This window comes from Phyllobates terribilis, unplaced genomic scaffold (genome assembly GCF_046119375.1).
Source record: "Phyllobates terribilis strain yellow unplaced genomic scaffold, ASM4611937v1 Scaffold_8__6_contigs__length_399053987, whole genome shotgun sequence".
In the NCBI taxonomy this organism is placed as follows: Eukaryota; Metazoa; Chordata; class Amphibia; order Anura; family Dendrobatidae; genus Phyllobates; species Phyllobates terribilis.
In genome coordinates, this window is record NW_027362768.1 from 158123752 (window position 1) to 158148661 (window position 24910).

Genomic DNA, 24910 nt, shown 5'->3' on the forward strand with positions numbered 1-24910 from the left:
GTGTTGTTTGGAGATCTCCTTGGGCTTCATGGTGTTGTTTGGAGATCTCCTTGGGCTTCATGGTGTTGCAGCCTCTGTGGCCTTTCAGAAAAGGTAAAGTGTATATACTGATAGACATGGGACACTTAAACTGCTTAAAAAAATAAAGGGAACACTCAAATAACACATCCTAGATCTGAATGAAATATTCTCATTGTATATTTTGTTCTGTACAAAGTTGAATGTGCTGACAACAAAATCACACAAAAATCATCAATGGAAATCAAATTTATTAACCAATGGAGGCCTGGATTTGGAGTCACCACCAAAATTAAAGTGGAAAAACACACTACAGGCTGATCCAACTTTGATGTAATGTCCTTAAAAGTCAAAATGAGGCTCAGTATTGTGTGTGGCCTCCACGTGCCTGTATGACCTCCCTACAATGCCTCAGGTCACCGATAGGAGATTGATGGAGACCCGACTGATATCCGGCACCCCCAATGATCAGCTGTTATTTGCTCTGGTGACAGCCGGATGTAAATTTTTTGAACAGAGCTGCAAAGCACAACACTATTCAATGTGTAGCAGCTGCTGCCAGGTACTGCAGAACAGCCCTTACCAAGAGAATAGTAGTCGTTCGGCAGAACCTGGCAGTGGCCGCTACACGTTGAACGGAGTTGAACCTACAGCTCTGTTCAAAGTGTTTACATCCAGATGGAAATAATAGCTGATCGGTGAAGGAGGAATGGACGCCAGACCCCCACCCATCTCATACTGATTACTACAGATAGATGTTGTGCACGAACAACCCCTTTAAACCATACATGCAAACTTTTGAAAAATTCTACGCAGATCAAAACTGAAAATGACATTTGCTGATAGTTTGGGGTCACAAAACCAGTGGTCGGGTGAGAAAATACAACCACTATATAGTAGTATGAATTAGCCCTAACATAGTATATACCAGGGCCATAACGATAGAAGGTGTAGGCGTTGCAGGAGACTAGATAGGTCCGAAGGTCCCTTTGCTCCAAATGAAGACTATTACTATTAAAGACCTGTAATTTGGGGGCCCCGTTAGAGATTTTGCAATGGGGCCCGCAAGCTTCAAGTTACTGTGGAAAAGGAGACTGTAGCTGAGGGGGTATGCTTGGAGTTGTAGTTGTACAAAAGGCTATAAAGCCACTGGTTGGAGGCTGCACATGCTGCTACTATGGAGCTCATGAAGTTTGGGGGGGGTCCGGTGGTTTGCCCTATCTACACAGGGTTAAAAGTTGAGGTTCCCCCACTATATACACTCTGTAATATTAGCAGACAAGGGGAAGAACCAGGTGGGGGTCCTACAAATAATTTGAAGGAGGTTGGCCTTTATCAGTAGAAGTGGGTCCTCATTTTGGCTTTGCTTTGGGGTCCTCCATGCTACGCTGACCATATACACAATGCATTTACACCATATGAATTTATTATACACAGTGAATGCCAGCGTCATTCATAGTACAGCCCATGCACCATGGCCACAGCAAACAACGTGGCGTTAGAATACGAAGCCGAGGCGAAATTATCGTTCTGGGGGTCCCACAGGGAGCGGCTGGACACCTTCACCCCCTGGTGGCATATCTGGCCCAGGAAGACGCTGCAGACCACTTTGTACCGGGCAGGGGTGAATTCCTTCTGTTTGCTGCGGATGAGGTCGGACAGGTTCTGGGCCAGCTGCCCACTAGTGATGGGGTTGTACTTGGTGTCCACCAGGTAGTTCCTCAGGATGGTCTCTAGAGCTTTCTGGGTACTGCATGGGTTGAACCTGCAGTCCAGGTCGGGGCCCATCTTGTAGGTGTTTTCATACTGAATCTCCTTAATGGGCTGATAGAGGGGAAGACCTGAAAAACTAACGCGTCCATAATGAGCCCAGGGCCCCAGAGACAGGCGCTTGTTGGAGCCCATTGTGCAAAGCGAGTTCTTGCGGGAGAATGGGACGTTGATGTTACTGACGACCGAGCTGCGGCGCGAGTACATGGCGGGGCGCTCCTCGATGCTTCTCAAACGTGCCAGCTGGCGCGGGGGCATTTCTATGGAGTGAGAGAGGCGGCGGCTGGAGAGGGGACCTGACTTGGAATAAGAATCGCCTGCGGCACCCAGAGTCGTAATGTCCTCAGAGGGAGACGTAGGATTATCTGCCATTGTCCTGCCCTGGAGACCGGGAGAGAAAAAAACTGCATCATATAAAGCGCGACCGTCATCATAAAACGAACCGTTGTGTTAGACCTCTGCCCCACAATCAGTATTTGGTCAGTATTTTTTCTCAGGAGTGGGAGCCAAAACCAGGAGTGGGTGATAAATGCAGAATTGGTGACTTGTTTCTATTCTACCTTTTCTCTGATTGTTCCTCACATGGTTTTGGCTCTCACTCCTGAGAAAAAATACTGACCGAATACTGAACAAATACTGATAGTGGGGTAGTAGCTTAATACTCCAAAACACTCTGCCCCCCCATGCCTAATGAAGGGTGCACTGCAAACAGTTGTCGAAGCTGGACAAGACTGACAAAATACTAGTTACAAAAGTTACAAAACGTCTGTGCAACTGCAACTTACGCAGACATTTTGTAACAATTCAAACTATTTTATACCAGAATTCTTCTTAAAACTGATGATCCCTTTGTGTATTTTTTTTTTTTTTTTTTTACAGTTTTCAAGATCTCTGCTTGCTGTTAGTGAATAAGAAAATGTATTCTTTAAATATTTCTGTATGGATCTGGATGTACAGTAGGGACATCATGCGCTTTTATGACCATATTCACCAGCGGGACAGAGACGCGTGCTGCTGTGTTTAGGTCACAGAGGATTGTCTACTCTGATACATTGCAACAAACAAGACTATAGGGTCAGGCTGAACTTGCAGCCTTTGTAGATGCAGTAGTACATCTACAAGGTGGCACTAAAGGGATAGATTTTTTTCCTTAGGCCACAGCCCCACTATCAGTATTTGGTCAGTATTTGGTCAGTATTTTTTCTCCGGAGTGGGAGCCAAAACCAGGTGTGGAACAATCAGAGAAAAGGTATAATAGAAACAAGTCACCAATTCTGCATTTATCACCCACTCCTGGTTTTGGCTCCCACTCCTCAGAAAAAATACTGACCAAATACTGATAGTGGGCCGTGGCCTTATAGAGTTAATTTTGTTTTTTTCCCATCACTTGTCCCCTACAAGCAGCTGCTGAATATACACAGCTATCATTTCCATTCACTGACAGCAAGCAGAGATCCTGAGAATGGTCTGCAGAGCAGAAACAAATCATTGATGTCACCGATTTCAGATGACGGTCTCTTTAATAAATGTAGAGAACCCATGGAGAAGTATATTATTATTATTATTTACTTATATAGCACCAAGTATATAGCAGCATTAGTAACAATGGCAGGAAACAGCAGAGAACATTCACCCAGCAGAAGCTCCGCTACAATGTACCAGCAGGAGTCCCCAGTAACGTGTTCTCATGGAGGCGCTGATGCCCAGCAATGTCCTGGGCGGTGGGTAGGTGGCAGCGGGTACAGGGCAGGAACCTGAGGTAGAAAGGGATCATTCACTATATCATATGACCTTCCTCCGCGGCAGCTCCCCCTGTATCTAAGCCCGTGATACATGTCCTGCCCATTATCCGGCGTAACCAGAGATGGAAGGCAGCAAGTTACAACATGTTCATTATTTGTGGAGACGATCAGATACTTAGGGGTTTAGGATAGAAGATACCAAACATTTATCCGCATCACTGTCATCTTAGCAACTAATATACTAATATGTCATTCACAGGTGAAAGTGTCTGCAGACCCCCGACCACGGAAAGTCCATTCATACCCGAAAATCTGCAGCTAACCCACATCCACTGCTACTGTCTGCTGAGCTGTGTATCTAATCCTACCATGTGTGATACTGTCTGCTGAGCTGGGTATCTAATCCTATCCTGTGTGATACTGTCTGCTGAGCTGTGTATCTAATCCTACCATGTGTGATACTGTCTGCTGAGCTGGGTATCTAATCCTATCCTGTGTGATACTGTCTGCTGAGCTGTGTATCTAATCCTACCATGTGTGATACTGTCTGCTGAGCTGTGTATCTAATCCTATCCTGTGTGATACTGTCTGCTGCACTGTGTATCTAATCCTATCCTGTGTGATACTGTCTGCTGAGCCATGTATCTAATCCTATCCTGTGTGATACTGTCTGCTGAGCCATGTATCTAATCCTATCCTGTGTGATACTGTCTGCTGAGCTGTGTATCTAATCCTACCATGTGTGATACTGTCTGCTGAGCTGGGTATCTAATCCTATCCTGTGCGATACTGTCTGCTGAGCTGGGTATCTAATCCTATCCTGTGCGATACTGTCTGCTGAGCTGGGTATCTAATCCTATCCTGTGTGATACTGTCTGCTGAGCTGGGTATCTAATCCTATCCTGTGTGATACTGTCTGCTGAGCTGGGTATCTAATCCTATCCTGTGTGATACTGTCTGCTGAGCTGGGTATCTAATCCTATCCTGTGTGATACTGTCTGCTGAGCTGGGTATCTAATCCTATCCTGTGTGATACTGTCTGCTGAGCTGTGTATCTAAACCTATCCTGTGTGATACTGTCTGCTGAGCTGTGTATCTAATCCTATCCTGTGTGATACTATCTGCTGAGCCGTGTATCTAATCCTACCATGTGTGATACTGTGTGCTGAGCTGTGTATCTAATCCTACCATGTGTGATACTGCCTGCTGAGCTGTGTATCTAATCCTACCATGTGCGATACTGACTGCGGAGCTGTATATCTAATCCCATCCTGTGTGATACTGTCTGCTGAGCTGTGTATCTAATCCTATCCTGTGTGATACTGTCTGCTGAGCTCTGTATCTAATCCTATCCTGTGTGATACTGTCTGCTGAGCTGCTGAACCTAATCCCATCATGTGTGATACTGTCTGCTGAGCTCTGTATCTAATCCCATCCTGTGTGATACTGTCTGCTGAGCTCTGTATCTAATCCTATCCTGTGTGATACCATCTGCTGAGCTCTGTATCTAATCCTATCCTGTGTGATACCATCTGCTGAGCTGCTGAACTGCTGAACCTAATCCCATCATGTGTGATACTGTCTGCTGAGCCGTGTATCTAATCCTATCCTGTGAGATACTGTCTGCTGAGCTGTGCATCTAATCCTATCCTGTGTGATACTGTCTGCTGAGCTGTGTATCTAATCCTATTCTGTGTGATACTGTCTGCTGAGCTGTGTATCTAATCCTATCCTGTGTGATACTGTCTGCTGAGATTTGCATCTAATCTTATCATGTGATACTGTCTGCTGAGTTGTGTATCTAATCCCATCATGTGTGATATTCCCTGCTCAGCTGTATCTAATCCTATAATGTGTGATACCTTCTGCTGAGCAGTGTATCTAATCCTCTCCTGTGTGATACTGTCTCCTCAGCCAGTGTATCTAATCCTATCCTGTGTGGTACTATCTGCTAATCTGTGTATCTAATCCTATCATGTGTGATACTCTCTTATAGGCGGACTTATCATTGGTGCAGTTGTATAGGGGCCCAGGAGGTAAGGGGGGCCACTACCACCTTCCAAAGCAGGTGGAATTGTGCATTATGATGAAATATTGGATTGGAAAGGGCTCGTATATTGTTCTTGCACAGGGGCCCTCGTCTGTCAGTGTCCGCTCCTGTACTGTGTGTTGAGCCGTTTATCTAAGCCTGTTATGTGTGATACTACTCTCTGCTGAGCTGTGTATCTAAGCCTGTTATGTGTGATACCACTCTCTGCTGAGCTGTGTATCTAAGCCTGTTATGTGTTACCACTCTCTGCTGAGCTGTGTATCTAAGCCTGTTATGTGTGATACTACTCTCTGCTGAGCTGTGTATCTAAGCCTGTTATGTGTGATACTACTCTCTGCTGAGCTGTGTATCTAAGCCTGTTATGTGTGATACTACTCTCTGCTGAGCTGTGTATCTAAGCCTGTTATGTGTGATACTACTCTCTGCTGAGCTATGTATCTAAGCCTGTTATGTGTGATACTACTCTCTGCTGAGCTGTGTATCTAAGCCTGTTATGTGTGATACTACTCTCTGCTGAGCTGTGTATCTAAGCCTGTTATGTGTGATACTACTCTGCTGAGCTGTGTATCTAAGCCTGTTATGTGTGATACTACTCTCTGCTGAGCTGTGTATCTAAGCCTGTTATGTGTGATACTACTCTCTGCTGAGCTGTGTATCTAAGCCTGTTATGTGTGATACTACTCTCTGCTGAGCTGTGTATCTAAGCCTGTTATGTGTGATACTACTCTCTGCTGAGCTGTGTATCTAAGCCTGTTATGTGTGATACCACTCTCTGCTGAGCTGTGTATCTAAGCCTGTTATGTGTGATACCACTCTCTGCTGAGCTGTGTATCTAAGCCTGTTATGTGTGATACTACTCTCTGCTGAGCTGTGTATCTAAGCCTGTTATGTGTGATACTACTCTCTGCTGAGCTGTGTATCTAAGCCTGTTATGTGTGATACTACTCTCTGCTGAGCTGTGTATCTAAGCCTGTTATGTGTGATACTACTCTCTGCTGAGCTGTGTATCTAAGCCTGTTATGTGTGATACTACTCTCTGCTGAGCTATGTATCTAAGCCTGTTATGTGTGATACTACTCTCTGCTGAGCTGTGTATCTAAGCCTGTTATGTGTGATACTACTCTCTGCTGAGCTGTGTATCTAAGCCTGTTATGTGTGATACTACTCTGCTGAGCTGTGTATCTAAGCCTGTTATGTGTAATACTACTCTCTGCTGAGCTGTGTATCTAAGCCTGTTATGTGTGATACCACTCTCTGCTGAGCTGTGTATCTAAGCCTGTTATGTGTGATACTACTCTCTGCTGAGCTGTGTATCTAAGCCTGTTATGTGTGATACTACTCTCTGCTGAGCTGTGTATCTAAGCCTGTTATGTGTGATACTACTCTCTGCTGAGCTGTGTATCTAAGCCTGTCATGATTGATATTTCTGTAACACTCCCCAGAGATACAATGTTGCACTAAATTCTGCTTCCACTGACATTTCAGGGATTCCAGACATGACACAGTGACCGGGAATGTGTCACATCTCACTGTGGTATGTTCATGGTTAATGGACGCAGATCACTCACCCCAAACCTCTCATGTCCGGTGACTGTACAATTGGGGTCCGTTCACACGGTGCGTTTACAACCACATTTGATAACTGCGCTCAGTTTTACCGTGAATTTCCGCGCTTTGTGATTCTTTATTCTTCGTGCAGCTTTTACAGGTGAATCATGTAACAGAAATGTGTCAAAATCGCAAATTTCGAAACCAGTAGGACAGATTGATAGTCGTCCCTCCGCCCGCTCCTATCTGTAGTCACCTGAGGGGTTAATCAGGATTAATAATTTGGATTCTGGTTACCTGTGTGCCCAGCAGCAGGGAGTCACGTATGTCCGGGGGTCCGGGGTCCTCTCTGCTCCTGCGATGCCCGTCCAGCCCTGATCTTATAAGGGGCAGCAGCAGCATGCCTGGGCTCGTCCCCAGATTAATCATTTTTCCGGCTACTGTAAATCATTGCCAAACTGGAGACAGCTCGATGCCAGCTGAGCGTGCAGAGCCCAGGCCCGCGGCCAGCCCAAATACCGGGTCACCGTGGACACCGCGCGTCCTGTCCTCCTCCTGCGCTCACATTTATTTGTTACTGAGCTGTTAATTGGGGAACAGTTCACATTTAATTAACACCCTTTGTTCGGGACTAAGATTCCTGCACGGATGCACCAGTGACGCTGCGGACTCTCCTGAAATACTCTGTGCTGCGGTGGGATCTGCTCCTTCTACTGTGTTACAGCCCAATACACGATAGATAGTGATGTACAGTGTATCTCTCCCGATTCCTCCATACACAGGAGTGCTCACTTATCACTGCCAGACAGATCGCCAAGAACCAGTGGCGTACCGCCAATGGCAGCAGGCCACGCGACACGTGAGTCGGGGAGGGCCCCATAGCAGTCCAGGGGCGGACATACCACCGGTGCAGCTGCTCCGGGGCCTGGAGGGTCAGGGGGGCCCTTGCCGGGCGGCTAATATTGAAGGCAATCTGGCCTTTTTCTCGGAGCCCGAAGCTCCGGGTCCCATGGCCAGACTGCCCTCATCACACGCGGCGGGCAGGGAGTGATCCCTGCTGCTCCGCTGCTGATAGGAGAAAATGGCAGCAGAGCTGGAGGGATCCGTCCTCTGCTTCCTGCCTGATGCTTCCTCCCATGAAGTCATCATGCATCACGCGCCTGGGTCAGGGAGAAAGTTGCCGGGAACGAGGATGCTGCAGGGGAGCGGGCTGAGAGGTAAGTTTTTTTTTTTTACTGAAACGCTGGGGAGAGGAACGGGAGAATGAGGGGATGTGTCGGACAGAAATGATGGGGATGGTGGCGATGGGGAGAGCAATGATGGGGCTGGGGAGAGCAATGATGAGGATGGTGGGGCTGGGGAGAGCAATGATGGGGATGGTGGTGATGGGGACAGCAATGATGGGGATGGTGGCGATGGGCACAGCAATGATGGGGATGGTGGCGATGGGCACAGCAGTGATAGGGATGGTGGGCTGGGGAGAGCACTGATGGGGCTGGGGAGAGCACTGATGGGGATGGTGGCGATAGGGAGAGCAATGATGGGGATGGTGGCGATGGGGAGGGCAATGATGGGGATGTTGGGGCTGGGGAGAGCAATGATGGAGATGGTGGGGCTGGGGAGAGCAATGATGGGGCTGATGTGGCTGGGAAGAGCATTGATGGGAATAGTGGGGCTGAGGAGAGCAATGATGGGCTGGGGAGAGCAATGATGGGGATGGTGGGGCTGGGGAGAGCAATGATGGGACTGATGGGGCGGGGGAGAGCAATGATGGGGATGGGGAGAGCAATGATGGGGAGAGCAATGATGGGGCTGGGGAGAGCAATGATGGGGTCAGGGAGAGCAATGATGGGGCCGGGGAGAGCAATGATGGGGTTGGGGAGAGCAATGATGGGGTTGGGGAGAGCAATGATGAGGATTGGGAGAGCAATGATGAGGATGGTGGGAGAGAGCAATGACGGGTTGCTAGGAGAGAGCAATGATGAAGGTGCTGGCAGAGCAATGGTGGGGATGGGGAGAGCAATGATGGGGTGCTGGGAGAGAGCAATGATGGGGGTGCTGGGAGAGAGCAATGATGGGGGTGCTGGGAGAGAGCAATGATGGAGGTGCTGGGAGAGAGCAATGATGGGGGTCCTGAGAGAGAGCAATTATGGGGGTTTTACTTTGCTTGTACTGTAAAGCCTTGTATATTTTCTGTGTGCACATAGCCTTTCAGTTAATTGGGGAGAGTCACAGAGACTGAATAATTTATGTTAATGGGGGGGAACAGTGCTGCTTATCACTTTATATTTTGATTACTAAGTGGCTAATAGTATATTAATGTTGGGGTACATATGTACATATCTGTAGTCAGGGACGCAGTCTGGGGGAGACACGTGTATACAGTTGGTACGGAAAGTATTCAGACCTCTTTAAATTTTTCACTCTTTGTTTCATTGCAGCCATTTGGTAAATTCTAAAAAGTTAATTTTTTTCTCATTAAAGTACACTCTGCACCCCATCTTGACTGAAAAAACCCCAGAAATGTAGAAATTTTTGCAAATGTATTAAAAAAGAAAAACTGAAATATCACATGGTCATAAGTATTCAGACCCTTTGCTCAGTATTGAGGAGAATGAGGAGAAGCCCCCTTTTGAGCTAGTACAGCCATGAGTCTTCTTGGGAATGATGCAACAAGTTTTTCACACCTGGATTTGGGGATCCTCTGCCATTCTTCCTTGCAGATCCTCTCCAGTTCCGTCAGGTTGGATGGTGAACGTTGGTGGACAGCCATTTTAAGGTCTCTCCAGAGATGCTCAATTGGGCATAGGTCAGGGCTCTGGCTGGGCCAGTCAAGAATGGTCACAGAGTTGTTCTGAAGCCACTCCTTTGTTATTTTAGCTTAGTGCTTAGGGTCATTGTCTTCTTGGAAGGTGAACATTCGGCCAAGTTTGAGGTCCAGAGCACTCTGGAAGAGGTTTTCATCCAGGATATCTCTGTACTTGGCCGCATTCATGTTTCCTTCAATTGCAACCAGTCGTCCTGTCCCTGCAGCTACAAAACACCCCCATAGCATGATGCTACCACCATGTTTCACTGTTGGGATTGTATTGGGCAGGTGATGAGCAGTGCCTGTTTTTCTCCACACATACCGCTTTGAATTATCACCAAAAAGTTCTATCTTCGTCTCATCAGACCAGAGAATCTTATTTCTCACAGTCTGGAAGTCCTTCGTGTGTTTTTGAGCAAACTCTATGCGGGCTTTCATCTGTCTTGCACTGAGGAGAGGCTTTAGTCGGGACACTCTGCCATAAAGGACCGACTGGTGGAGGGCTGCAGTGACAGTTGACTTTGTGGAACTTTCTCCCATCTCCCTACTGCATCTCTGGAGCTCAGCCACGGTGATCTTGGAGTTCTTCTTTACCTCTCTCACCAAGGCTCTTCTCCCACGATTGCTCAGTTTGGCTGGACGGCCAGGTTTAGGAAGACTTCTAGTGGTCCCAAACTTATTCCATTTAAGGATTATGGAGGCCACTGTGCTCTTAGGAACCTTGAGTAATGCAGAAATTCTTTTGTAACCTTGGCCATATCTGTGCCTTGCCACAATTCTGTCTCTGAGCTCCTTGGGCAGTTCCTTTGAGCTCATGATTCTCATTTGGTCTGACATGCACTGTGAGCTGTGAGGTCTTATATAGACAGGTGTGTGCCTTTCCAAATCAAGTCCTATCAGTTTAATTAAACACAGCCGGACTCCAATGAAGGAGTAGAACCATCTCAAGTGTCTGAGCAAAGGGTCTGAATACTTATGAGCATGTGATATTTCAGTTTTTCTTTTTTAATAAATTTGCAAAAATTTCTACATTTGTTTTTTTTCAGTCAGGATGGGGCGCAGAGTGTACTTTAATGAGAGAGAAAAATGAACTTTTTAGAATTTACCAAATGGCTGCAATGAAACAAAGAGTGAAAAATTTAAAGGGGTCTGAATACTTTACATATCCACTGTGTATACAATATACGTGACCTTGTTATTTTCTAGGCTGGAGATCATCGTGACAAGACGAGTCGTGGCTGGGAGATGTCGTCATGAAGGTCTGACCAGACGGAGAAAAAACAGCAGAAACCGTCTCTGATCAGATGAGACGTCAGCGGTAAGTGCCTGGATGTAAATATTATTCTGTATCTGCACTGTGTGGCTTGGAGTGATAATGTTATCTGTAAAATCTCTTAGGCTGCATTCTCGCATTTGTGTGAAATGTCCGTGTGCTGCCAGATTTTTTTATCGGATGGTCCACGGACTCGTAAAGTTTCATAGATCCATTCACACATCCATGAAAATCACGCATCTGAGAATGAGATCTGTGAGGGTCAGAGAATGTCCTGTTCTGATCTGATTTTGAGGATTAGAATAGGACATGCTCAATGCATCTGTAAAAGCGGTAGCACACCGACACTGCACACAGATGCAGGAATGTAACCTTATTATGTATAGCACAGTCCCTTAGTATATAGTGTACTCACTTATTATGTATAGCGCCATCTTTAGTTATATAGTTTCCTCTTTTATTATGTATAACACTCTCACACTCTCCCTTATTATGTACCATTCTCTCTAGCTCTAGGGGGCCACAGTTGGGGGATCATACTGTGTTGGGGTCACCATACTTTGCCCTGGGAGTTGAGGTGGGGTACAGTAGGGACATTATACTGCGCAAGTAGAGGAATTCACCATGGGGGGATCATTCTGTGTTTGGGGGACACTTTTGTTGGCATCACACTTTATGGGGGAAATGAAAGAGGAATCTAGGACTTCAGCAGGAGGAAAATTACTATGTAAAGGATGGAAAGTTGTGAGATCTGCTCTTCTGTGACCCCAACAATTATTTACATTTTTGGGGGTGGGTGGGGGCCCAATTAGTACTTCTGCTATGGGGACCCATGATTCCTATGTACGCTCCTGCCAAGAACAAAAGGATCGGAGGTCCAAAATCACGCCAGACACTTATCAGGGAGTCGGGACTGTCGGCCGAGCCCCCCCGATATCTGTGATTTCGGCTGACATTAGTTTAATGTGTATGGGGGGCTTAACTGTCAGTCTGTGACCATGCAAAGGACTAGCACATTCCTTTCCTGAAATACTCTGTGCAGCTGAGGACCCTGCTCTTGTCACTATATAGCTTTCAGCCTGTAAACTCCGAGTATATTAGCACACTCCTCTCCTGAAATACTCTGTGCTGCTGGGTCCCTGCGCCTTCTACTATAAAACTGTCAGCCTATGACTTACCACAGGACTTGCACATTGCTCCCCTGAAATACTCTGTGCAGCTGAGGACTCTGCTCTTGCCACTATGTAACTCCCAACTTATAACCTCCCAGTATATTAGTATATGTTTTATCTGAAATACTCTGTGCAGCTGAGAACTCTGCTCCCTCTTTTATGTAGCTCTCAGCATATTAGCAGACTCCTCTCCTGAAACACTCTGTGCTGCTGGCGACCCTGCACTTTCTATTATGTAGCTCTCAGCCTGTAACCTCCAGTATATTAGCACACTCCTCTCCTGAAATACTCTGTGCTGCTGGGGACCCTGTTTCCTCCACTATATAGCTCTTTTGTCCTCCCACAAACAAGACCTGCACATTCCCTCCCTTCTGAAATACTCTGTACTGCCTGGGCCCTGTTTCTCCTGTGAATCTCTTTGTCAGTTGCCTCTCACAAGGTCAGAATAGTCCCCTCCAAAATACTTTGTGCTGCTGTGGGGCTTTGGTTCTTTTACTATGTGAGCTCCCACAAGACAGCAAAATTCTGTCCTGAAATACTCTGTGCTCCTGTAAATCCTACTTTTTGGGAATTTACACTCCTGCAGGGGCCAGTACTTTAGTCAGGTAACACTGACCCACAAAAGCTTCTCATAGCTGCATGGAAGCGACGCTTTGTGGGAACTTTCCTGGTGGCCATAATGGTGACCACCCAACTTTTCCGGAAGCAGATAAAGCTCCAGGGTTTGTAGGCTGAGGATTGTCTGCACATTGTAATGCTATGACCATGGTGCAGACTGTGAGTCATCGCTGTACCAGAGACTGACCCGCTGAGTCTGCACAGGAATGTCACATCAATGAGCATCCGAGACTGGAAATACACAGAGGATCACCGCAGAGCCACCCGAACAGTATCACACAGGATTGGATTAGATACACTGCTCAGCAGACAGTATTACACAGGATATGATTAGATACACAGCTCAGCAGACGGTATCACACAGGATAGGATTAGATACACAGCTCAGCAGACAGTATCACACAGGATAGGATTAGATACACAGCTCAGCAGACGGTATCACACAGGATAGGATTAGATACACAGCTCAGCAGACAGTATCACACAGGATAGGATTAGATACACAGCTCAGCAGACGGTATCACAGGATAGGATTAGATACACAGCTCAGCAGACCGTATCACACAGGATAGGATTAGATACACAGCTCAGCAGACCGTATCACACAGGATAGGATTAGATACACAGCTCAGCAGACAGTATCACACAGGATAGGATTGGATACACAGCTCAGCAGACAGTATCACACAGGATAGGATTGGATACACTGGCTGAGCATACAGTATCACACAGGATAGGATTGGATACACAGCTCAGCAGACAGTATCACACAGGATAGGATTGGATACACTGGCTGAGCATACAGTATCACACAGGATAGGATTGGATACACTGGCTGAGCAGACAGTATCACACAGGATAGGATTAGATACACTGGCTGAGCAGACAGTATTACACAGGATAGGATTAGATACACTGGCTGAGCAGACAGTATCACACAGGATAGGATTGGATACACTGGCTGAGCAGACAGTATCACACAGGATAGGATTAGATACACTGGCTGAGCAGACAGTATCACACAGGATAGGATTAGATACACTGGCTGAGCAGATAGTATCACACAGGATAGGATTAGATACACTGGCTGAGCAGACAGTATCACACAGGATAGGATTAGATACACTAGCTGAGCAGACAGTATCACACAGGATAGGATTAGATACACTGGCTGAGCAGACAGTATCACACAGGACAGGATTAGATACACTGGCTGAGCAGACAGTATCACACAGGACAGGATTAGATACACTGGCTGAGCAGACAGTATCACACAGGATAGGATTGAATACACTGGCTGAGCAGACAGTATCACACAGGACAGGATTAGATACACTGGCTGAGCAGACAGTATCACACAGGATAGGATTAGATACACTGGCTGAGCAGACAGTATCACACAGGATAGGATTAGATACACTGGCTGAGCAGACAGTATCACACAGGATAGGATTGAATACACTGGCTGAGCAGACAGTATCACACAGGATAGGATTAGATACACTGGCTGAGCAGACAGTATCACACAGGACAGGATTAGATACACTGGCTGAGCAGACAGTATCACACAGGACAGGATTAGATACACTGGCTGAGCAGACAGTATCACACAGGATAGGATTAGATACACAGCTCAACAGACAGTATCACACAGGATAGGATTGAATACACAGGCTGAGCAGACAGTATCACACAGGAGAGGATTAGATACACTGGCTGAGCAGACAGTATCACACAGGATAGGATTAGATACACTGCTCAGCAGATAGTATCACACAGGACAGGATTAGATACACTGGCTGAGCAGACAGTATCACACAGGATAGGATTAGATACACAGCTCAACAGACAGTATCACACAGGATAGGATTGGATACACTGGCTGAGCAGACAGTATCACACAGGAGAGGATTAGATACACTGGCTGAGCAGACAGTATCACACAGGATAGGATTAGATACACTGCTCAGCAGATAGTATCACACAGGACAGGATTAGATACACTGGCTGAGCAGACAGTATCACACAGGATAGGATTGAATACACTGGCTGAGCAGACAGTATCACACAGGATAGGATTAGATACACTGGCTGAGCTGGACTCTCTCTGCTCTGGCTGCAGCCTGTGTCCGCCCAGACTTTCCTTCCAGCCTCCACATCAGGCATTTCCTGGCTGTGTCTGGGATCTCTGTGGGGGGATTCCATGTGCAGCTATGTCACAGCCTCCTGAGAAGGTTGGGGTCTTTCTGCAGGGGGACACTTCATCCCTCCCTGCTGCATTGAGGGGCCTCATTAACAATGAACAGTTCAGGTAAGTGGCCCTGCCAGGCTGAGTAGCTGAGACTGGGGCCCCTGTGTGGGCAGTGCAGGCCACCCTCACTGGCAGCTCTGTGTGCAGCTATGGAGGGGGCACTGCTGCCACACAGGAGGGCAGAAGGGAGGTGGCACCACCCACTGGTCTCCACAGCAGAGGGCATCCTGGCAGCAGATACAGGGCTATGGCCACAGAGGGGGCACCCCGTATTGGTAGGAAGGGTCCTCTGTGCCCTCAGGTGTCCTGTGGCCAAGAGCAGCAATGTTTCTGCAAAAAAAAAAAAAAGTGCCCACTTTTCCTAATCTTGCACTAATCCTTAAAGTACCAGGTAGTCTGTGCTTTCCTGAAAATCTCTGTGCTGCTGGGGACCTTGAGCCTTCTATTCAATTTCTCAAACTCTGACTTCCCACTTCTCTACTGAAATACTCTGTGCTGCTGGGGTTTGCCCAGAGAGTGTTCACTAGTAACTCTGGTAAGGATAGGGTTAATCGCCTCTTGTCGCTGAGGTTTTGGCGCTGTGTCTATTTCTCTTCAGAGTTGCTTGAGAGGTGGAAAGACCCAGTTGTGGTCACAGTGAAAGTGCAGCACGTCAGCAGGGTCCTCTGTGCGGGGCGGCACTGCAGGGGTTAAACAGGAGGGCTCTTCTTTTTTTTTTGTGGCACTTTTCCCACAAAGTTCTGACAACCAGCACAACCCAGCTTTTCTAGAATGGGATACTCCTGAGTGGCCGAACACGTGGCATCAGTACGAGAGCGGGGACGGTGGCTTCGGCGGGATCACACGTGACGGTCGGGTATTTTCTGGCCGCCCCCTGTTTCTTCGGTCGCTGACTTTCATCTTCCTACACGTTGCAGCAAGTGAAATTTTGCTGCGACTGCAGGAAGTTGTCGGTGTGGAGCGCGGGCGTGAGGTAAACATGATGGAGGGACGGTTTGTGGTGTGACGCAGATGTTGTGTCATTGTCTGCCACAATCACATCCCACACAATACAATGGCGGCCGCCGCTAAATATATCTCATAGGGGTGTGTGCTGGATACATATGGCGCAGGCAGGAACCTTGTGCCCAAAATAGGCACATGTGAATTACATGAACTGGAGAGGGGGGTCCGAGACCAAAATGTTATGGGGGGCCACTTTATTTAGAGGGTTACTGTCGCTGCTGTGTAGGAGCCCCATGGCAGTCTGTGCTGTTGGGGGCGCTGCGGTTGTCGCTCCTCTGGGGGGTGCTACGGCTGTCGCTGCTGTTGGGGGCCCCGCGGCTGTTGCTGCTGTTGGGGGCGCCGCGGCTGTCGCTGCTGTTGGGGGCGCCGCGGCTGTCGCTGCTGTTGGGGGCGCCGCGGCTGTCGCTGCTGTTGGGGGCGCCGCGGCTGTCGCTGCTGTTGGGGGTGCCGTGGCTGTCGCTCTTGTGGGGGGCAACGGGGCTGTTGCCGCTGTTGGGGGCGCCGCGGCTGTCGCTCTTGTGGGGGGCAACGGGGCTGTCGCCGCTGTGGGGGGCGCCGGGGCTGTCGCTCTTGTGGGGGGCGCCGGGGCTGTCGCTCATGTGGGGGGCGCCGGGGCTGTCGCTCATGTGGGGGGCGCCGGTGCTGTCGCTCTTGTGGGGGGCGCTTCGTCTGTCGCTACTGTTGGGGGCGCTATGGCTGTCTCTGCTATTGGCGGTGCTGCGGCTGTCGCTGCTGTTGGGGGCGCCGCTTCTGTCGCTGCTGTTGGGGGCGCTGCGGCTGTCGCTGCTGTTGGGGGCGCCGTGGCTGTCGCTCTTGTGGGGGGCAACGGGGCTGTTGCCGCTGTTGGGGGCGCCGCGGCTGTCGCTCTTGTGGGGGGCAACGGGGCTGTCGCCGCTGTGGGGGGCGCCAGGGCTGTCGCTCATGTGGGGGGCGCCGGGGCTGTCGCTCATGTGGGGGGCGCCGGGGCTGTCGCTCATGTGGGGGGCGCCGGTGCTGTCGCTCTTGTGGGGGGCGCTTCGTCTGTCGCTACTGTTGGGGGCGCTATGGCTGTCTCTGCTATTGGCGGTGCTGCGGCTGTCGCTGCTGTTGGGGGCGCCGCTTCTGTCGCTGCTGTTGGGGGCGCTGCGGCTGTCGCTGCTGTTGGGGGCGCTGGGGCTGTCGCTCTTGTGGGGGGCGCCGGGGCTGTCGCTCTTGTGGGGGGCGCCGGTGCTGTCGCTCTTGTGGGGGGCGCTTCGTCTGTCGCTACTGTTGGGGGCGCTATGGCTGTCTCTGCTATTGGCGCTGCGGCTGTCGCTGCTGGTGGGGCTGTCGCTGCTGTTGGGGGCGCTATGGCTGTCTCTGCTATTGGCGGCGCTGCGGCTGTCGCTGCTGGTGGCGGCGCCGCGGCTGTCGCTGCTGTTGGGGGCGCTGCTGCTGTCGCTGCTGTTGGGGGCGCTGCGGCTGTCGCTCTTGTGGGGGGCGCCGGGGCTGTTGCTCTTGTAGGAGTTGCTGAGGCTGTCGCTCTTGTGGGGGGCACCGGGGCTGTCGCTCTTGTAGGAGTTGCTGAGGCTGACGCTCTTATGGGGGGCGCTGCGGCTGTCTCTTATAAACTTAAAACATACTGTTCTCTACCTGATGAGCTCAGGAGCTGATACTCCCGTGTGCACAAGAATGATCCATCACTGCCGCCATCAGTGAATCGCTCTGCCTGGAACATTTCTGTTAATATTTAATAATCCGTTGATAATATTGTATCTGCAGCGGTGACCTGTGCGAAGAATTATTAACTTCGGGCCTGTCCGTGCAGGTTCACCCCCTGGGGCATCTGCTAGGTGAGGGTCATCCCCTGGGGCATCTTGTAGGTGAAGGTCACCCCCTGGGGTGTCTTGTAGAAGGGGGCATCTTGTAGGTGGGGGTCAATCTTTATTTTTATATAGTGCTAACATATTCCACAGCGCTTTACAGACATTATGGGCGCTGTCCCCATTGGGGATCACAATCTACATTCCCTATCAGTATGTCTTTGGAGTGTGGGAGGAAACCGGAGAATTCAGAGGAAACCCAGAAAACATGGGGAGAACATACAAACTCCTTGCAAATGTTGTCCTTGGTGGGATTTGAACCCAGGACCCCAGCGCTGTTGATTCTTTTCTCTTCTGGAGTTACCTCTCCCCACATTATAGAAAAGGGGCTCATGAGGCAGTATCGCACATGATGGGATTAGATACAGCATCTCAGTAGACAGTACTATATAGAATACAATTAGATACAATGGTTTTACAAACAGTATCACACATAATAGGATTAGATACAGCAGCTCAGCACACAGGATTGGATAGAGCTGCTCAGCTCACAGTATCACACATGATAGCATTAGATACAGCAGCTCAGCAGACAGTATCACAAATGACTGGATTAGATACAGTGTCTTGACATTTGCTCAGTCTTATAAGCCGCTGTTGGATCTTGTTTTCTAGTGACGTCTCGTTCGTGGTGGGGAAGCAGCGGCAGGTGGTCCACGCTCATCGCTGTATCCTGATGTGTCGCTGTAAAGTCTTCCACAGAATGTTCAGCCACCAGCTGCAGGCAGCGCAGACCCCCCAGGAGATGCAGGTCCCCTTCGTGTTGGCAGACGTGCAGCCTGAGGTCTTCCTGGCAGTCATAGAGTTCATCTACACCAACAGTGTGACGCTGAACAGTGTGATAGTGAGTATCCGGATCAGGCGGATCAGGGTGCGGAGGGGATATAGACCTTAATAGAATGCATCTGACTGTGCCAGAGACATCTCACTGATACACTGTAACCAGCCCTCTGCTGTGCACACAGGGATTGATCAGGGGTGAGGGAACGCTTAGCTAATTTAAATCTCCTGGTCCAGATGAATTACATCCTATGGTTCTGAAAGATATAGCAGAGGAAATTGCAGAACTGCTAGCCAGAATCTTTGAAAATTCCTGGAGAAAGCCCTTCTCCAATCTTCTGGGATTTCTATCTTCAAAAAAGGAAAGAAGATGGAGCCAGGAAATTACAAGCCAGTGAGCCTCACTTCTGTACCAGGAAAGATCTTTGAACAAATTATTAAACAGCATGTATGTAAGTACTTGGGTAAGAATACAGTAATTAACCAGAGACAGCATGGGTTTGTAGCAAACAAGTCATTCCAGACTAATCTTAATTTCCTTCTATGACGGAATCACTGACTGGGTGGATCAGGGAAATACAGTAGATATAGTATATCTCGACTTCAGCAAAACATTTGATAAATTATCTCATACTATCCTTATTGAAGAAATGACCAAGTATGAAATTGACAAGGCTACGGTTGGTGGATTCATAACTGGCTCAGTGATCGTACTCAAAGAGTGGTAATAAATGGTTGCACATCCAATTGGAAGAGTGTTTAAAGTGGGGTACCACAAGGCTCTGTCCTGGCCTCAGTGTTGTTCAACATTTTTATAAATGATCTAGATAAGGGAACTGAAGGTAAACTAATCAAATTTGCAGATGATGCAAAGCTAGGAGGGACAGCTAACCCTAGAGAAGACAGAGAAATGATTCAGAACGATCTAGATAAGCTTGAACACTGGGCAGCGACTAATAGAATGGTATTTAACAGGGAGAAATTCAACATTCTACATCTGGGCAAGAAAAACGAAAATGACATCTACAGAATGGGAGGAATATAACTAAGCAACCGCATGTGTGAAAAAGACGTGGGTATACTAATAGATCACAGACTGCACATGAGTCAACAGTGTGATGCAGCTGCAAAAAAGGCAAACACAGTTCTGGGATGTATTAAGAGAAGCATAGAGTCTAGGTCACGTAATTATCCTCCTCTACTCCTCCCTGGTCGGGCCTTATCTGGAATACTGTGTCCAGTTCTGGGCACCACATTTTAAAAAATACATTGAAAAACTGGAACAAGTTCAGAGAAGAGCTACCAGGATGGTGAGCGGACTGCAAACTATGTCCTACGAGGAACGGTTAAAGGATCTGGAAATATTTATCTTGTTAAAAAGAAGACTGAGAGGAGACTTAATAGCTTTCTACAAATATCTGAAGGGATGTCACAGTGAAGAGGGATCATCCTTATTCTCATTTGCACATGGAATCACAAAGCAATGGAATGAAACTGAAAGGGAGAAGATACAGATTAGATATTAGAAATGCGTTTGACAGTGAGGGTGATTAATGAGTGGAACAGGCGACCACGAGAGGTGGTGAGTTCTCCTTCAATGTAAGTCTTCAGAGGCTGGACAGATATCTGTCTGAGATGGTTTAGTGACTCCTTCATTGAGCAGGGGGGTGGACACGAGGACCCTGGAGGTCCCTTCCAACTCTAACATTCTGTGATTCTAGGACCAGTGGTGTAACTTGAAGCTTGTGGGCCCCAATACAAAATCCCTACCAGGGTCCCCAACTATCATGGGTCTTTAATTGTAAAAGTCTTTTCATATAGGCCATAGGGATCTTTTGGGCTCCTTTAGGCTGCAGGGCCCGAGTGCAATTGCATCCCCTGCACCTATAATACTTACTCCCCTGATCAGGACATCAAGGAGACATCATAAAAAATACTGAAAAATTGCAAAGTTGCAGAACTTTTCATTCTTTAACTTCTTTCACTCCCCACCCTTATGGGTATTTGTTCCTCCTGGGGCCAGGTGGTGCGGAGGGCACATACAGCCTATGAGATCTGTACCATGGTGGCTGCATTGCACAGTACTTCCAGCATATGATGACCTTTGACTCTTCAATCTGGCATGTAACTATCCAATAAAAAATTGTCTGGATCATTGTGCGTTTGATTGGTGAATGTGGAAGAATCAGGAGGCTCAGGATGAACAGACTTCTAGCTCCCTCCCATGTAATGCTGCAGACCACAGAATAAAGGGAGAACACAGATTATAAATGATAAGATGAAAAATCCTTTGTATTTTCAGTTGTGACATCCTTTCTCCGTGCGGTGACCTGTGTTTATTCCCTTGCGTGGTGGGCGCCTGGACGTGTGTCCTCTTCGTGTTGCAATAGTGCAGGAAGTGGCTGCAATAACCGGCGTTGAATTATTTCTTCCTATTTCTGCACTTCTACTCGTCCAGTCGCTTATGAAATCAAGAGACAAAACAGGGTCAATGACGGTGGGGGGATTTATATCGGCCCGGTAGCTGCACCTCCTATAATTTCTCAATTCTTCCTCTCTGGTTCTTACAAATGTCCTCCAGCCTTCATCCGTTTCTAGGAAAGATGGGTGAGTAACAATATGGCCGGCATCACATATTTCCTACAAGCAGAACTAAAGCTGGGTGACAACTTTGTAACGGGGGTAGTGGGGGGGGGGACCTGGGAAGTGGCCATGTTGGTTGGCTGTCACTTTGTAGATACCGATGACCCCAGGTCTGATATCGATTTTTCGGGAAGTTGTGTGTCGCAGACATCTGTGTCATCGTCTGACGGACATTGCAAAATTGCACTAAAAATAAAAGTTACACAAGGCATTGTACATAGGGAACATTACTCCATTCTACAGTACAAATCCGGGTGGTCCGACAGGAGACCATATGGGTTATTACATAATATCCGGGGACTTGTCATGTGACTCCTGAAGGAGAATATTGTCTAATAACAGCAAAAAGCAAGTCCAGCGCTATGTTTAAAGGGGTTGTCCACTTTCTACAAACCCTGTCCATAAGGCATGCTACATAATATGGAGATAAAGGGGGCTCTATTTCACCACATTAATAATATTAGGGGGATGCTACCAATAGACCTGACAAGTCCATATATAAGACCGATGTGGTCACACACTTAGGTTAGGATAATCACATAACTCACAGAAGACAATAGGACAGTAGTTCACTCGCCGGCGCTCTGTGCTCATTCGGTCATATCAATCATCACATATTTACTAACCCTTTTTCTTCTGCAGGCATTGGAAGTTCTCACTGCCGCCGTAGAGTACGGGCTCACAGACCTGAGAAAGGTAACACTGAGGATTGTGGGGTGGTTTTGGATAAAAATGATTATGTTTTTTTGTAAAGATGGTAAGCGAAAAATCTGTCTAGTTCTCAATGTAACCATTTAGAATAGAATAGTGAGTGCAGCTCTGGAGCATAATACAGGGGGTAACTCAGGATCATTACAGGATCAGTAATGTAATGTATGTACACAGTGACTGCACCAGCAGAATAGTGAGTGCAGCTCTGAAGTATAATACAGGAGGTAACTCAGGATCATTACAGGATCAGTAATGTAATGTATGTACACAGTGACTGCACCAGCAGAATAGTGATTGCAGCCCTGATCAGCTGTTGCTCACTGTGGTGATTGTGAGTGTGGTGGCTGCAGATTCTGCTGTGTGCTCCAGCTCTCCTGAGAACCAACACCTCTCCACCTGGGGATCTGCTCTCTCTCCTACCCAGGGAGGGAGTGTGTTTCCTGGGATGAGTGATGGAGCCGAGTCCCAGGCTTCTGCTTCCTGAACCAGGCCGGCGGGGGGCAGGAGAAACCAGCAACCGGCCTGCACATCGGAGGACTCGGGGGTGAGACGCTCCACCAGGAGTCGAAGCAATGTGGCTCCTACTCCCCCCGGGACTGTGGAGACTCCCAGAAGCCGCAAGGCTTCCAGCATGGAGGTAAAGCCTGAAAGCGGCGTGCATGATGGCGCTCCTTCCGGAGTAAAGCTGAGTGCTCACGGAGGTGAGGCCGACCTCACTGAGGGGGGTTGGGGGCTGCAGAGACCCCGGGAGTCTGTGTCCACCTATGCCTCCCGAGTCATGATCCACATCCGTGAGTATGAAGATGCGAGTAAGCTCGTCAGGAGACTTCGGGAGGAGCTGCGCTGTACAAGCGCCAAAGCTGCAGGTGCCTCCAAACAGATGAAGGCTAAACTCCAAGCCGAAGTAAAGAGGCTAACATCTGAAATTAATGTGCTGGAACTAAGAAAAGCCACCATCAGAGAGCAGAGTGGTCCATTCAAGGAAAAGCTGATAAATGAAGACCGCTTCAGAGAAATGGCTGATACCAGAGAGCAAAGGCAGATGGGGCTGCAGCCTGAGAGCCAGGTGGATGATGAGAGTGATGATGACCAGCAGGAAGCCCCACCTGGCAGCCTGCAAAGTCACTGCAGGACAGGCGACAGTGACATCCGGTCGCAGTTCTGCCGGCTCTGGGGAGGACAGTGACAGCAGCGGCCAGGGAGGGGCGCTAATGGCGGAAATAAAGCTCCTGGAGTCCCCAGTGTGCATCCAAAACTTCCATCTTGGTGACGATTTACCAGAAGAGGCACCTGGGGGCCACAGAAGGGCTAAGATGATCAAGCCAAAGCTGCAGCAAGCGGTAAGCTATGTCTATGCCCCCCTTCCTGTACCCCCTGAGTCGGCGGCAGGCTCAGCTCGCTGTATAAGGCCCGTTGCCCAGCCCAGCCTGGGTTCTGCTGTGGATCCGGTGCAAAGGCGCGGGGAGATTGCACAACGTGGTAGTGAGGCGCAGAGCTCCGTCTCTGCTTGTAGTAGCGGGGACGCAGCAGGAGGTGCATCAGCCGAGAGGCTGGACAGTGAGGGCGGCCCGGCGGCGGGCGTTCGGTCAGGCCACGATGCTGTGGTGCGCTCCTCAGTGGGAGGTGGGAGCGGCCCGGTGTCGGGGGCAGGTCCGGTAGCCTCGGCGCCTCTGAATGCTGTTGCCGCTGATCACTTAGTTGAGAAGCGGCAGCAGTGTGAGGGGGCTGTCGGGGCTGAGCGTTCCGGTCCTCCCACAAAAGTGCTATTTTGTGTTGGCGTCACTGGTCCGGAAGATCCTGATGCTAAAGATCAGCGGCGCCTCACAGCAGCTAAAGATCAGCGGCGCATTGTACCGAATGCTTAACAGAAATTACCGACTGATGATGTGGAGGGCACACATAAGACCAGGGGTGAGGTCGCCTCCAGTTCTATGGAGGTGACTGAGCCCCTTGTGCCTGATGATGCGGAAGTCAAAATGTCATCCACCATTTTTACTGGTCCAGCAGGAATGAATGTGGTGGTGGGTGTGAATGAGGCTAATTCATTGTCTAGTGGTGTGGTTGCTGGTTTGGTGGAGGGTGAGATGGAGGTGGGTAATGGGGCTGATGTAGTCACTGGTCCGGTAGCCCCCCCCGGTGGTGGCAATTCCTGTCCAGAGTTATGCCAGTGTCACCTCCGGGGCAAACAGGGCATCCTCCTCCTCCTCGTCTCCGGGCTTTGGGGACGGCATGTTGCAACAGTGCCTTCTGGAGGCTCTAAAGAAGGGGGAGAGATCACTAATGGTAGAGGGTCGAGAGGTTGATCTATCCTTCTGGATAGAGAGGCATGGGCTCGGGGCCTTCCGAGAGCAAAAAGGGGGGGATACAGTTTGGTCCCTCCCAACAGCCGGGCCAGGTAGTGTGCGTAGGAATGTGGTCTGTCTTCGGTGGAGGGGCAGTGATGCATGTCCTCCAAGGTCTAAAGTTGTGGAGCTCCTGCTGAGGATGGGCTTCAAGGCCATTGACATCTACGCCTTGATACATCCCTATTCCATGCCTGAATTTGATGTCAGCTTTGTTCGGCCGGAGGGGCTTGAGCTCTTCTGGACGAATTATGAGTTGGCAAAAAATGAGCCCGGTTGGCAAGACTTTGCCGTTCAGGCAGTGTCTCGCCAAAACCAAATCAAGAAAGTGACCGTG

General features: G+C 48.8%; 2 protein-coding genes across 8 annotated transcripts in view; one reads left to right on the plus strand and one right to left on the minus strand.

Moving 5' to 3' along the window:
• Window positions 1-758: 758 nt before the first annotated feature.
• On the minus strand, window positions 759-7713 carry DYNLT4 (dynein light chain Tctex-type 4). 3 transcript variants are annotated; one of them, XM_073642641.1, is made up of 4 exons: window positions 7426-7555; window positions 7149-7279; window positions 3422-3542; window positions 759-2169 (listed from the first exon to the last, which is right to left on the minus strand). In XM_073642641.1, exon 4 carries the CDS (start codon window positions 2158-2160, stop codon window positions 1468-1470), a length of 693 nt encoding a protein of 230 aa, XP_073498742.1. In that variant the 5' UTR covers window positions 2161-2169; window positions 3422-3542; window positions 7149-7279; window positions 7426-7555; the 3' UTR covers window positions 759-1467. The 3 variants fall into 3 exon arrangements, with proteins under 3 accessions (XP_073498742.1, XP_073498744.1, XP_073498741.1); XM_073642643.1 differs by lacking the exon at window positions 7149-7279; XM_073642640.1 differs by lacking the exons at window positions 3422-3542; window positions 7149-7279 and having other exon boundaries at window positions 7426-7713.
• Window positions 7714-7973: 260 nt separating this feature from the next.
• BTBD19 (BTB domain containing 19) overlaps window positions 7974-24910 on the plus strand; it is a 51947-nt gene continuing 35010 nt past the window's right edge. The window contains exons 1-4 of one of the 5 annotated variants that reach the window (XM_073643575.1): window positions 7974-8345; window positions 11144-11255; window positions 18713-18941; window positions 22163-22216. In XM_073643575.1, coding sequence (XP_073499676.1) covers window positions 11242-11255; window positions 18713-18941; window positions 22163-22216 — 297 coding nt within the window. In that variant the 5' untranslated portion in view covers window positions 7974-8345; window positions 11144-11241. Of the gene's footprint in view, window positions 8346-11143; window positions 11256-15111; window positions 15312-15977; window positions 16225-17985; window positions 18068-18712; window positions 18942-22162; window positions 22217-24910 lie in introns of those variants that run through there. The other 4 variants (XM_073643573.1, XM_073643576.1, XM_073643577.1 and 1 more) reach the window with 4 other exon arrangements.

Coding starts and splice junctions, on each gene's coding strand:
- DYNLT4 (XM_073642640.1), bottom strand. CDS start 7,557: ATGATTAATCTGGGGACGAGCCCAGGCATGCTGCTGCTGCCCCTTATA. Junction 2,170..7,425: donor CCCTGCTGCTGGGCACACAG/GTAACCAGAATC, acceptor CCCGGTCTCCAG/GGCAGGACAATGGCAGATAA.